The sequence below is a fragment of the Eptatretus burgeri genome, chromosome 15 (assembly GCF_056783735.1).
Source record: "Eptatretus burgeri isolate ZD-2024b chromosome 15, Ebu_testis_v1, whole genome shotgun sequence".
NCBI lineage: Eukaryota > Metazoa > Chordata > Myxini > Myxiniformes > Myxinidae > Eptatretus > Eptatretus burgeri.
Genome location: NC_140975.1, coordinates 70,632,312 through 70,647,311, shown reverse-complemented (window position 1 = coordinate 70,647,311; position 15,000 = coordinate 70,632,312). Strand labels below are relative to the sequence as shown.

Genomic DNA, 15,000 nt, shown 5'->3' with positions numbered 1-15,000 from the left:
GGCGGGGGGTAAATGGCAGGCGCTCTGTCCCACTAGCGGGGTCTCGGGACTGCACCGACTTCGACCGACCCTCCGACCAGGAACAATCACCAGGGACCAGGTTCGACGACCTGTGGCAATTCGACGACCTGCGCCAATTCGACGACCTTCACCCGACCACGACCAGACCCGAACGAACGAACGAACAGAACCTCAACCTCAACCTCAACCTCTTCCTCCGAACGAACGAACCATAAGCAGGGACTCTCCAACAACTCTCGACAATTCTCATTCAAGGACAACCGACCAGGGACTCTCCAACAACTCTCGACAATTCTCATTCAGGGACAACCGACCAGGGGCTCTCCACGCTCACGCCTTTTGTAGGGTCGGGCTCCGCCCTTCGCTCTGCCCCGCCCCGTTCTTGGCTCCTCCTTCCTTCGAGACGCTTCCAGAAAATGCCTCGAAGGGGGCGTTCCTCTCCCCCGGCCGCGTCACACCGCGCATCCGCCAATCAGGAGAGGACGCGCCACCCCCTCCCCCTTTCTCACTCAGTACGACGAGGGAAGGGATATTCGGGCGGGAGATATTTGCACGGGCGTTTTGGGCGGGAGATCTTGGCGGGAGATATTTAAGCGGGAGTTTTGGGCGGGAGATGCCCCTTCGCACCCTTGTTGCTGCTGCCACTCCGCTCCTTTCATCCGTCCCGCAGAGATCATGACCGCACGGTGCTCGTTGAATGGCGAGTGGCGAAGATGGTGGTAGCGTAGTTGTGGAAGGTGGCGTCATGGTGTGAATGGCGTGATTGTTGGCGTCGTGTAGTGAATGGCGTGATCGTTGAGATGTTGGTTGTGGCGATGTTCGTTGTTGTTCTTGCACCAAAATAACGACAGCAAAAGAAAAACGGCTAACTGAAGAATCGCAGCCCGAATGGATCACAAATATTCCCTCTATATAACGGGTTTGGGCTAACTACACATGAACTTACCGATATATCTCACCTGAGGACCCTTTATGGTGTATTGCGAATTTCCACAGCCGTAACAATATTTTGTAAAATTTATCACAATTTATCTTCACAAGTACACCTTTATTGTGTTCAATGTGTCACATTACCATTCAAAGACCATTTTAATGTTTTAAAGAGAAAAGTGCATTGTGCTTATTTAATGGTAAAACTCATCAAGGAGCTTCATGAACTGAGTACGAGTGAACACCAGTGAGGGGGTTCATGGAAGGAACAAGCAAGCATTGGCCAACATGATGCATACAATCAAACTAAAGAAAAGCACTTTGCTGTGTTGAAGGGAAGAGAAAATAAATCACAAATGGGTGTGTGTTTGATATGAGCACAAGAGCTGTCTTGTTAGAGATCTTCACATTAATATTACTTAGTATGATTGGGGATGACAGCAGGGGACACATGGTGATTGTAAAGATAATGTTTATTTGAGTTATAAGTGATTGAATATGAGTGATTGCAAGGATCGAATGTTTATTGGAGTTATAAGTGATTGTAAGGATAGTATGTGTATTAGAGTTAAAAGTGATTGTGAGAATAGTATGTGTATTAGAGTTATAAGTGATTGAAAGGATAGTCTGTGCATTAGAGTTATAAGTGATTGTGAGGATAGTCTGTGTATTAGAGTTATAAATGATTGTAAGGATAGTCTGTGTATTAGAGTTATAAGTGATTGTTAGGATACTGTGCTGGCCATTCCATGATTTGAAGCCAACTGTCTTGTTCTTTTTGGTTCACGAGCGCCAGCCAGAGTGACCACTATATTCATTATGTCTGTGTCTGTATGTATGTATGTCTGTCTGTCTGTCTGTCCAGAGCACAACTTCGTGGGATGTGATCCGATTTTGATGAAACTTGAATATGATGTTGATATCAATGCCTAGTTTTGTCTTCCTGGTGATGGGCATGTCACGCCAATTGTGGGTGGAGCCACGCCCACTTGTAATTTTTTTTGTCATATTTTTTCTCTTTTTTATCGAAATTCCCGCTCGAGAAATTGTGCGCATTGGCCATATGTGCAACATATAAAACATTCAGTTTGATTCGGTCAATTTTGAGGGAGAAGATAGGTGTTGAAGAAATGGGTGGTGACAGATAGTAGGATAGCAGCTAAGATTGCCCATTGTGGGTGGAGCCACGCCCACTTGTAATTTTTGTTTTTTGGTTCACGAGCGCCAGTCAGAGTGACCACTATATTCGTTACGTCTGTGTGTCTGTGTGTCTGTCTGTCCAGAGCATAACTCCGTGCACTTTGATCAGATATTGATGAAACTTGGTTATGAGTTTGATATCAATGTCTGGTTGTGTTTTCCTGGATGAGGGCGTGCTACGCCCATTGTGGGTGGAGCCACGCCCAAAAAATAGCCATTATTAGGGGGTAATCGGATTAAAAATCTATCTTCTCCTATGGAATTGACTGAATGGAATGGGTTCCTCAGTATTTTAATTGCAAAATGAATTATCTAAAACTTGTCGTTGTCCGATTTTTCATTTTCGTCCCAAGGTCAAGGTCACAAGGTCAAAAACTTAGAAAATTGCTAATTTTGACATAAAAATCATATGACCGCCCAAACTTTGAGAGCTAGGATGACAATATTTTTAATGCATAATCTTGAGGTCATTCCCCACCTAAATTCTTGAAACCATTTTGCTCTATCTCGAACACCTTGCCTGTGACGCCCCTTTCAAGTTTGTTTTTACACTGATTTCATCAAAGAATGGATAACACTGAACAACAAAAATTTTTTACTGGAGATGTGTAAAGTGATTTAGACTAATTTGGGTACGCTGATTTCAAAAATCATAACCGTTTTGCTGTATCACGTCAGGATTTTCAGTAACAGAAATATTCCCATTGCCTAGAAGTCAGGATTTCAATGAAATTTACAAAAATTCATTTATTCATTTATTTCATCATGAATGCTTCAAAATTATAGAAATTACAGAAAAACTCCACTAGAATGTAATTAAAAATGCTTTAGGCATTTGGCTTTGCGTTTGTGCTGCTCTGTGTCAGTTTCACGATGCAGGAACCAGCAGAAATCGCCCATCATGTTCGGGTTGTGCCGCCCTTGGTAACGCGTCTCCATGAGTGAAATCTCTTGGTGGAATCGCTCGCCGTGCTCGTCCGAGACTGCTCCCAAGTTGTCAGGGAAGAAGTTCAGGTGCTGGTGTAGGAAATGGATTTTCAGGGACATCCTGGAGCCAAGTTTCCTGAAGGACTCCAGCAGCTGCTGCACTATTTCTTCATAGTTGTCCGCGCGCTCGTTCCCCAAGAAGTTGTCCGTCACAGCTTTGAAGCTCCTCCACGCTGCCAGCTCTTTGGGGTTTAGAGTTGTCGGAAAAGTTTCGTCCTTCATAATCTGTTGGATTTGCGGTCCAACAAAGACACCAGCCTTGATCTTGGCCTCCGACAAGGTGTTGCCAAACTTTTCCTTGAGGTATAAAAACCCACGCCCATTCAGATCCATTGCCCGTACAAAACTTTTCATCAAGCCGAGCTTTATGTGGAGTGGTGGAAGGAAAACCTTGGCTGGGTCGACAAGGGTGACATGCTTCACGTTGTGTCGACCAGGTACATGCTCTTTTCACTCTTCCCAATCTTTCTTCGTCCAGTGATTCTTGTCGTCTCTGCTATCCCAGAGACAAAGGAAGCACATGTATTTCGTGTAGCCTGACTGCAGCCCTAACAACAGCGCCACCACTTTCAAGTCTCCGCAGATGTGCCAGTTGAAGTCATTGTACTTGATGGAATCAAGCAGCTGCCACATAGTCTCATAGGTCTCTGTCATGCCGAACGCGTGAGCCAGTGGGACTGATGGTTTCTCGTTGCCATTGTGGAGCAAAACAGCCTTCAAGCTGTTCTTCCCCGAGTCGATGAAGAGGCGCCAGTCTGCAGGATCGTGATCACACCCAAGTTCTTTCAACAGACCGTTGATGTCACTGCAGAATGTCATCGTGTCTTCCATCTCAAAGAACTCAGCCATGTCTCTGTGACGTGCTCTGAACAAGGATATCTTGGTGTTAGGTTCAAGTAGATTCCACTGCTGCAGCCTTGATCCAAGCAGCTCTGCCTTCGCCTTTGACAGCGAGATCTCTTACAAGATCATTTAAGTCTCCCTGGTTCAGAAGGTGTGATTCTTGAGTGTCGGGTTCAAAAGGTTCATCATCACCATCCTCTTCACCACTGCTTACAGCTATGTTCTGATCAGCTGGAGGTGTTGGAACGGGGTTCTCGTCATCATGAGGCACAGGTTTACGAGCAGAGACGCAGTCAGCGTACTTGATGTGACCTTTATTCTTCTTGTTGAAGCCGGCGATGCTTGTGCAGCAGAAATAACAATCATCATGATGATTCTGCGGCTCACGCCATATCATGGGCACCGCAAATGGCATGCTCGCGCGCTTGCCCACCAACCACTGAGTCAAGGTTGTGTGACAGCTTGTGCAGCAGATGTGTGGTGCCCAGCTCTGTTCTTGGTCCCCCACCTTACACCCGAAGTAGTGAAAGTAGGCGGCCTTCATTTTCACTGCTGTAGATATACTTCGCTGTTGATCTTTTTTTGGTATACCGACCACAGACATAACAGAAGTTGTCAGGATGATTGGTACAGGAACGCCTACTCATCTTTATCTGAAAGAAAGAAATATAACACAAGTTAACAACAATTGTACGAAATAGACATGTTAAAGACATATGTAAATTTCATTGAAATCCTGACTTCTAGGCAATGGGAATATTTCTGTTCCTGAAAATCCTGACGTGATACAGCAAAACGGTTATGATTTTTGAAATCAGCGTACCCAAATTAGTCTTAATCACTTTACACATCTCCAGTAAAAAAAATTTTTTGAAATTTGTTGTTCAGTGTAATCCGAGGAGTGCGAAATGCCATATAACCTATATGACGTTATATTGTTCCTGGAATGTTCCAGAGGAAGTTTTGCACCAAAGGTCATAATCCTTGACCTTTGACCTTTAAATTTCACAAAGGTCAAATTTTCAAAGTTGTGGGAATCGAACCGGGTTTTCGACCTTCCTCGACGAACTAACTCCAATAACCTATAGCACGTATCCTGTTTCCTTATTTTAATGTCCACAACATTGTTTTGTGACCTTTAAAGGTGATGCAAAGGTGAAATTTTGAAAGTTGTTGCACGAAACCGAGTTTTTGACATTTTGCAGCTAATAACCTGTCACTCGTACCACATCATGTTGATCATTTTTATAACTTGGTCAAACATTATCACATTGTTTCATCCTTGACTTCTGAAACAATCTACATCGTCAAATACCGCTCGTGAACCATCGTCACCTCCCGACTTGTCTTCTTAGGTAGTTCTGACATAGCCTGGAGGTATGTATTGGGTCGTTATCTTGCTGTAGGATGAACCCCTGACCAACTCGGCGTAGACCAGAGGATATTGCATGGCGCTGAAAAATGCTGTGGTGGCCCTTTTGGTTCAGGGTGCCCAGTCACTCTGTACAAGTCGCCGACTCTGGATCCAGCAAAAGAGTCCCACATCATCACACTTCCTCCTCCCTGTTTGACAGTTGGTATCACACACGGAGGAACTATCCTTTCGCCTACTCGACGGCGTACAAAAACCCTGCGTGATGAACCGAAGATTTTAAATTTTGATTCATCGGTCCATAAGACCTTCTTCCAGTTTTCAGTAGTCCACTGGTGGTGCTTCATGGCCCAGGCAAGCCTCTTTTTCTTATTTTGCCATCTCAGCAATGGTTTTCTTACTGCCACTCGACCTGTCAAACCTGCAGCTCGAAGTTTTCTCTTCACTGTTGAAACTGAGACTTCCTTACTTCGACCAATGTTAAGCTATGCTTGAAGCTGTTGTCCTGTGAGCCGCCTATCACGCAAGCTGTTGACTCTCAGAAACTTGTCTTCTGATTGTGTTGTGGCTTTGGGTCTGCCAGACCTCTTCCTGTCAGAGTTTCCTCCAGTTTCCAAGTGCCTTTTGATGGTGTAGGAAACTGTACTCACTGACATCTTGGCTTCTTTGCAATTTCTCGAAAGGAAAGACCTACACTTTGTAAGGGTTACGAGACAACCCCTGAACCCATTGGGTTCCCGTTGTGACAGCGCTTGATGAAAAAAAAATCATTTCAAGAAAAAAAAAACATAGCTCCAGCGAACTATACCACTGAGCTTGTTTGCATTGATAAAATTATCCCAAAGAGTACTTGACTGAATCGGAAATTGATTTTTTAATAATTTTTTTCTTTGCCCGATTTGAACGAAACTTGATACTGCACACCACAAGAGAATGGTGAGTCAGGCGGCCCTAAAATTTTTGCGCTATCATGTTCTGTTTTGGCTGTATTTCAGGAACATACATGTATATATATATATATATATATATATATATATATATATATATATATATATATATATATATATATATATGTATCTATATATACAAGATGAGAATTTTAGTAATATATAGATAATGGTCTGTCTGTCTTCCTTTGTTAACTTTCTTTTTCTCACCATTATGATAGCAATATACTACTTCCTGCAGTGCAATGTTGTCCAAATAATGTTTCAGAGGGTGTAGCAACACAGTCTGTTCCAACACTGCTTTTCTACAGACAGAGGGTTTGTAACTAATCAACAAAAGTTGGGACACCTGTAGGAAATGTTTGCATCAACTTTCAAGGCTTCATTTATTGCCATTGCTGCAGAACAGCTGCAGTTGCTAACCCATTACTTATTCCCTGAAAAGGGCCTTTTTTAAACAACTGAAATTTACATTATTTTTCAGTTTTTGGTAACAAACTTTTTTTTTTAACCTCTGGCAGTTTACCGCTTAGCTTTGTACCATTTCAGGTTATTCACTGGACCCTAAACTGCTTAAATTTCAGTAAAAACTGAAAAAATGGGGGTGTTCTAAAACTTCTGACCGGTAGATTATGTATAGATGGTCTCTTTGGATATTGAATGGTCAGCCTTTCAACAATACAAACCACATTGTTCAATCTTTGAATGAATCTAAATAAATCCAATCTATCGCTGACATGTGCAACCGTTTTCTCTTACCTATACAGGGTCAGTTGATTGTCACCGTTCCACCATACCCAAACCAACACAGCCATCTCCCATCCTTCTCAGTCCACGTGGAGACCAGCAGTCACCGGCAGAGCTTGCCCCTTACCTTTGCTCCAAGCTCTCATGGTCGGTTCCTCTCTCCACAACCCTCACATATCACAATTTTCTTCCTATTTCTACCATTTTGTCGTCATTCACATTATATGGATTCACAGATCTTTAACCACCCCATTTTACCATCGACTTTCCACAAATCTTTTCTGGTATTTATCTTTGCTCTGTGGTTGGTGAATGACCCTCAAAAAAAAAATCTTCTCATCCGTTTTCACCCTTAAAGCAAAGCTTTAACGCCACAATCTATTTATTTTGCTCTTTTCCACAGCTGTGAACATCAAGACGGAGTCTCCATTGCAGCTTTCTCGTCCTCTTTCGATTTCTGCTCCTTCCTCGTCCCCTCTCCAAGGCTCCGAATCTGCTCTCGAAGGCTCTTCTCCATCTGCTCTCCACGGTCCATCACCACCAACTTTCTGTCTGTCTCCGCCGACTTTTCACAATCCATCTCCAACAATCTTCCAAGGTCCTGTTCTGCCTACTTTCCATGGTCCATCTCTGCCTACTTTCGACGGTCCTCCGACCGTTCTCCACAATGCCGCACTGCCTGCTTTCTCAGCCACACCACCATCATCTCTCTCCGGCCAGCCAAGTGTCCATCTTCCCTCGTCAACAAACATGCAATCTTGCCTTTCGTGCCACCCTGACCTTCCGCTCGACTTCGCGTCACCTTCGCATCCTTCGTTTGGGCTCTCCGTCAAAGCGACGCCTGTGGCTCTAGGAGCGGAACCCCTCGCGGTACGACGGCCCATCGGAGTCAAGCAGGAGGCAGAGAACATCATCGGGGACGAAGCCAGGGAAACTTCTGCAAGAGCACTAGACCCTGCAGAGTTCACTCTTGATGACCGTGAGTTCAGTAACATGGGTGGTGTCAAATTTATTTTCTTTTTTTTCCTTTCTTTGTAAACCATTACCATAGTGCTAACCAGGATTTTGAAATGTTTTAAAATTTGTTAAAGATCTTTAACAGTCGATTGCCATGTGACCGACTTTTAAATCCACATATTCTACAAAGATGAACGTTGCCTGTATGAGGAACGTCGCCTCTGGATAACTCATTTGAGGACGGCATGTTTTTAAAAGACCACAATCAGTGGGTCCTACGCAAACTTGGGTTTGCAAACCTATGCAAACAGTGGGTCCTACGCAAACTCCTACGCAAATCAGTGGGTCCACAAACCCCACTGGGTCCTACGCCCAATGCCGTGTCACCATATTAAAGAAGACCGGAAATGAGAGGGTACTGTGCCGATGATTACGCAACTAATCTTAACTAGTTGGCTGAGCAGGACCACTAGTTATGCAACTGCTCTGAGCACTGACCAAGTCCAATTGAACCTTGACAAATTACCTTCATGCCACAATCAGAACTGACAGAATAAATCAGGACACCGTTTGTTAAGAAAAGGGATTTTAGTGCACAATAATCAGGCAAGTATTTACAATGGGGGAAACAATGGCAGGTACTGTATATTCACAAGTATGTACAACACATATACATCCTCATTATACCCTACGCGACACACCCACCCCTGAAACCTTATCAGTGACATAGCAACTTTACGATCACTGATGCCACATACATCCGAGGAAAAGAGACAAGGAGAGGGTCAAGAGTGGGAGAGAAAAAGAAAGCTGGGGTCATGTATCATGCCCCTTCACACCTTGCGCTGGCTATGTTGAGCTGGTGCCACCATTGGGTCTGACGATGGTCTGGGGTCCGGATCCCTCAAGCTCCACTCTGTTTTGGCAGGAAAGTGCTGGAGGTGTACGAGGTGAAGCAGGGGCTGATGGTCTATTCAGATGGTGCAGCTTAACGAGCAGGGCTCGACTCAAAGGTGCGAAGGGACGAGAGGTTTTGGAAATGTGAGAGAAATAAAGTGTGAGAACGAGAGGAAGTGAATAAGGAAATGAAAGGAGATGGAAAGCAGAATTGGAAGAAAGAAAGAAAGAGGAATAGAGAGAAAGCAGGGATAACAGCCGATTGGACGAGAACATGCACTCGGAAAATTCACAAGAGGTTCGGGAGTGACTTGCGACTTGTAACGCTCACTCCACTCGATGTCTCATCATGTCTTTGGCAGCTTGGCTCTCGCCTCTTATTGGACTGTGTCTCCCACTGCTCGCGACCAAACCCCCCCTCCCCCCCCCGCAATTCAGTCTATAGGAGGGGTTCGCCGCCGACAGATGCTTCACTCTCGTACCTGACTGGTGTTCCGGTACTCCGATCCCTGGTAAAACCTGGTGATTGGCCCTTACAATCCTGGCCCGCAGTCTCCCTCGAGATGATTTATTGGTCCCAGGTGTTCAACAAACTGGTCTGGGACAACTGTGCATAGTGTTTCGGCTGACGGTTTCTGAACGGCAGGCTGGGTGAGCAACGACACTCGAGCGGAGGGAGGGAGTCTAGCTGGTGAGTGTGATGTGATGTGAGGAATGGATGCAGAAGAGCATGTGGAATAGGATAAAGTATGTACTGTTGGACCCCGCTATTTGCGGACCCGTAGTTTATAAAATGGGAACTGCTTCAACATTTGCGGCCCTATGCTTCGTGTAATCACGGGGGTTTTTTTCCACATTTTCACGGTTTTTTTCTTTTCGTGTTTTTGCTGTTTTTTGTGTGCGTATTCGTGGTTTTTCCATGGGAATTTTGATTTTCCCTCATGAATCACGGACCACTGGGAACGCATCCCCACTTTTTCCCTTGAAACAATGCCCTGACGTTCGCAGCACTTTTCACGAATGTATCACCTGTGAATCATGGGGTCCGACATTATAATATCTCCAACGAAACGCTTGCAATGCATATCTGCTGACATGAATACAACACGGAATACTCAGATATAACTCGCTTTATTTTATGTGTATGTGCTTCTTCTCCCCAGGGGATCAAAACACAACAGTATATATTATATTATATTATATATATATATATATATATATATATATATATATATATATATATATATATATATATATTATAACAAGACACAATCATAATCTCTCACCCATAATTGGAGGGAATAACCAATCAGTTCCCACCTAATCTCATCTTGTGTACGACAAATTACATCTCACACATCTAAGTCTAAGTCAGACAGCCAAGTCACAGCACTGTGTATTGTAACAGTACAGTAGAAATCGACATGAAAATAGGTAGAACCAGACATTTTCGAGAAAAACGATTCATACGATTGTTCTGTATCTGTTGAAAAAAATTATCATAAATTCACACATGGGACAGGAGGAGAGGAGAGAGGAGATTGGGACCATACTCTGTGCAGAGCGTTGGTGCTGCTTAAGCAGTCTCCTTAGCTATTGGGCACAATCCTGGACTGGTCGCCACTCCGACCTGGTACACCAGCATGCTGGCACTCATTTTGCCGACCTCGGAAGGATGACAGGCCGACATGGGGAACCCTGTTTATATTAGGTCAACCTATATGACCTGTGACAAAACGAAAAACTAGAAGGGCACTCGGTGGAGCGCATACCTCCGCCACGTAATGCCTGATCCACGAGAACATATCGGGCCCAATACATGTTTGAAATATCACGCTATACAGGACTTTCTCGTTTTTTGACTATACAGGACTTTATCGGTTTTTGACTATACAGGACTTTATCGGTTTTTGGTCCTGTCTCTCAATGGTGAAGAATCACTTTAGAAATTATCAGATCCAGATCCGGATCTTCACCAAAATCTAAATCGGTTCGTCCTCGTCACACACCGAACCTGTCGACAAAATTTCATCCGGATCCGTCCACAACTTTTTGAGATATACTGTACACAGACAGACAGATAGGAGTGAAAACATGACCTCTTTCACCTTCGGTGGCGAAGGTAGTAACACATTTTACAGATTTACATGATGATAATTCACAAATACTCTTACTTATGGTTTTTATCACTCTTACTTACTTACTCTTACTTTGATCTGTGAGTGGACGTCCAGATCAAAGTGTGTTTTCATATGAAATTGCAACAGTATCTCCAGAACTTTTCCAAGATGAAGGCATGAGAAAGTGTCAAAAATCACAACTGGCAAAGTATATAGTTCAAATAAGCAATGATATTGTTCACCAAAGAGCTGAAGACTCTGCTAGTCGAGTGTTTGATGGCTGTGTACTGCTACACCGCTTTCCCTGGCCAAAGGTTGTGACAATGAAATCAGTGTGTGACTCTTTTCTGACTGCAGTGGTGCATTACAGAATACCTGGAGTTCCGTAACAACCAAGGATCCTGGGCAGAAGCGCCATCGCCTTCAACAAACATGTCCTGACATTATTGTCGAAGACAAGACACTTGTTCAAGAAAACCAGACGGCCTTTCTCTCTAACAAGCGGAAAAAAACAATTTTATCAAACTGCTAGCAAATCATCGAACAGAAGCTGGCATTGAAGTCGAACATGCTGATGAAGAAGGTGATGCAGATGTAGTGATCGTGAAAAAAGGTTGTGATTGTCATTGCAGATGACACAGATATTTTGATTTTGCTACTCCACCATTCGAGCCGTTCTGTCGATACCTATATTCTTACAGACAAGACATGAAACTATATCCATCAAAGTTGCAAAGGAAGTGTTCGGGAGAGAGTTGTGTACGTGTCTCCCATTTGCCCATGCCATGTCAGGATGTGACACCACATCAGCTTTGTATGGCATCGGCAAAATGAAACCACTGAAAGTGCTACAGTCATCACAGAAATGGACAGCAGATCTACTGATATTTGGGGACATTGCAGCATCAAAGGGGATTGGGGACAAGATGTTGGAGAGAAATTTGTGCTGACCTTATACAGTCGCGGTGCAGAAACACATGGGTTGGATGAACTGCGTTATTTAAATGTGATCTCTCCAAAGTACGTGCCTGTTGAGCGTATGCCACCTACAGGAAGAGCAATGTATTTTCGTAGCCTTTGAGTACATCACCAAGTCAGTACATGGCTTCACCTAAAAGCTGTGCTAACTATGGAGGAACATGGAAACAAAGTAAAGTAGAGGTTGGCCCAGTTGTACCTATTATCACCGACAAGGCACCAACACCTCCAGAACTGCTGATTGGTACAAGATTCTCTTGTACGAGCAAACAACGCTTATGTACACCATGTGGCTGTGCCAAGAAAGGCATTGTCTGTAGTATTCACAGCAAGTGTGGTTCACAATGCGAAAAGAGTTCACGCACAGTTGATATCATCGAAATGGATGAAGCGTAACATTTTAAGACGTTTCATGAATGTGAACAACACGACAGTATGAAGATCACAGGGCGCATGCACAGGCCTATCGTGTATACTTATCATATTTATAGTTATAGGCATAATACATTCTTTTGAGGGGTCATGCATTCGTTCATTTAGCGGTGCGATGTACTATTGTGTAAAATTTAATGTAAGCCTCTTCATTGTGACTTTGTGTTTACTCTGTCAATGTTGAACCGGTTAACGTTATTTTAAAACATGATTGTGGGCTTGGGGTATGAAAAGTACACACAACTATACACTTTATGTAATATGTTATCATTGCTGTAAGTTTATAAATATGTCTATGTATTCTAACTCAGGGTGTGCATGTCGAGGTGAAACATTAATGATCCATATTCATTTGACTTAAATTTACACCATGATGAGAAATCCATAAATATGTGAAGATTCCTAATATAAAGCACGTACTTATTGCAACATTCAGAACTTTTTTTTTCTTTTCAAGTACAACTTTCAAAATCAAGGATAAATTAACCACAAACTTCGTCCAGGGACAAAATGTATTATATGTTTGTGTACGTCTCGAACTTTATTGATAAATTAGTCCATAGAAAGTGTTTACTGAACAGAAGTGAGACATGATGAAGCCCCATTGGTGGCCATTTTGAAATTTCCCCAAAAAACACATTTCCTTAATCGAATTAATGTGAGAATTTTTTGTGGCCATTTTAACCCCGAATAAGTTGTTTAAAACCCAATATGGTTGTTATTGAAATTGTCGAGATCATTTGTCAATTCATACGGAACTATCAGGTGTGGGAGCATGCGCCGGAGCAGCGCGTCACTGCGTCCACTTTCCACCGGTACTCCAAGGGCCTCCGTCTGGCCATCCCCCAGGCAGATACCTGGCCCATCCCCATCTCCTCGAGATGCCGATCAAACTTGTTGCAACCACGAGGAACGTGCTCGGTCCGTTGCCTCCTCCACTCACGAGACTCCCTCGCTCAGAGAATCTGGTGAGCAGGATCAGCGTCAGGAAAACGAGCCACATGTCTATACAGCCGCAACTGATACTCACGGACTATTCAGGTAACAAATCTCATTTGAGTCTCTCTGAGCAACCGCTCGTTGCACACAAAGTCTGACCAGCGACAGCCAAGGACTCTCCGAAGAGACCTGGTACCAAAGGAATTAAGTCTCCATCTCAGATCCTTGGTCAGAGTCCAAGTTTCACATCCGTAGAGCAAGACTGGAAGCACCAAGGACCTGAAGACTCAGACTTTCATCTTCCTGCAGAGGTACCAACAGCGCCACACCCCATGATCCAGTGAATCCTGACTCCCCAGGCCTGACCCAAACTTCCATTGACCTCTGGCTCACAGTCAGCAGAGACATGAATATCACTGCCAAGGTAAGTGAATCTCTGCGTGACCTCAACATCCTCACCACAAACAGGTAAAGACAAGACAGAAGCATCCAAGATGTCATTGAAAGCCTAGATCTTAGTTTTGACCCAGGAAACCTGTAATCCCAGCGGCTCTGACTCCTCAATCAGCACCTCAAGGACCCCCAAAAGGATATCCAGAGTCTCCGCAAAGATGACAGCATCATCTGCAAAATCAAGGTCAGAGATCTTGACATTCCCAAATGATGGTTATTAAATTTGGCTTATGGTACACTCTACCCCCCCCCCTCCTTGAGAGCTCTGCGCTGTCAATGCTCATGTGGTGTCGTCGCAGCCTTTCTATGCACCTCCCCCGCAGAAGTTATTCTGAGGTTATCGTAGTTTCCTCACAGCCGCGGCACGTGCTGCACATATTGGATGCAAATTCGGATTTAGCGCAGAAAAGAAGAGTAGAAATGAAGTTTAGTGGTGTAAGCAAACCTAGCTACGAGATCCCCGCAATGCACGTCCCATTTGACCCACGAGACAAAAGGGAAGGGACTATCTAAATGTATATTAATGGAATAACTGTCTTGGGACCACTATATGTTGGATGCCATTGCCTTGGAGGCATGCGGTTCCCAGAACCGCACCAATATATACACACACACATCTATATTATATATTGTTACGAATTTCGGTCCGCCCGGCGTGCGATCGGCCACGTAACTCGAATCGCGACCGCGTCGCCCACCGGAACGGACAATTCAGTCGTGACCCTCCTTGGAACTACCGCCAGAAGCTAGTCATGGGTGGGTCTTTCGACCACACCACAATCGTGCCAATCGGCCACCCGCTCAGGATAGGGTTGTTCGCCAAACTCGACCTACCTAAGTTCCTGCGCGAGTAGTTAACCGGGCGATCGTACCTCGCCGCTGGCCGGCCGAGGACACGAACCGCTTAAGCGGTCCGTTCCGTGCTTCAGTGATAAACGAGCGGTGTTATCGCCGGCCCCGACGGACGTGATTATTTACCGGTGATTATTTACCGTGATTTACACCCCTCTACCAATTCCTTCCGTGATGCAAGATGGAACTTTCAAACAAGGGAAAGGACGCAACGAAACGGGGAACAGTTCAACAAGCACATTTATTGCACACTCAGACAAGCACGTATTTTACAGCCATACAGAAAATCATGCACGTATAACACTGAAAGCAATGAAAGCAAGCA

General features: G+C 44.2%; 1 protein-coding gene across 1 annotated transcript in view; it reads left to right on the top strand.

Annotated features, from left to right (window-relative positions):
* LOC147012500 (nuclear factor of activated T-cells, cytoplasmic 1-like) overlaps nt 1–15,000 on the top strand; it is a 72,924-nt gene that overhangs the window by 50,687 nt on the left and 7,237 nt on the right. Inside the window, exons 11-12 of the mRNA XM_085856847.1 lie at nt 7,068–7,194; nt 7,451–8,026. Coding sequence (XP_085712973.1) covers nt 7,068–7,194; nt 7,451–8,026 — 703 coding nt within the window. The remainder of the gene's footprint in view (nt 1–7,067; nt 7,195–7,450; nt 8,027–15,000) is intronic.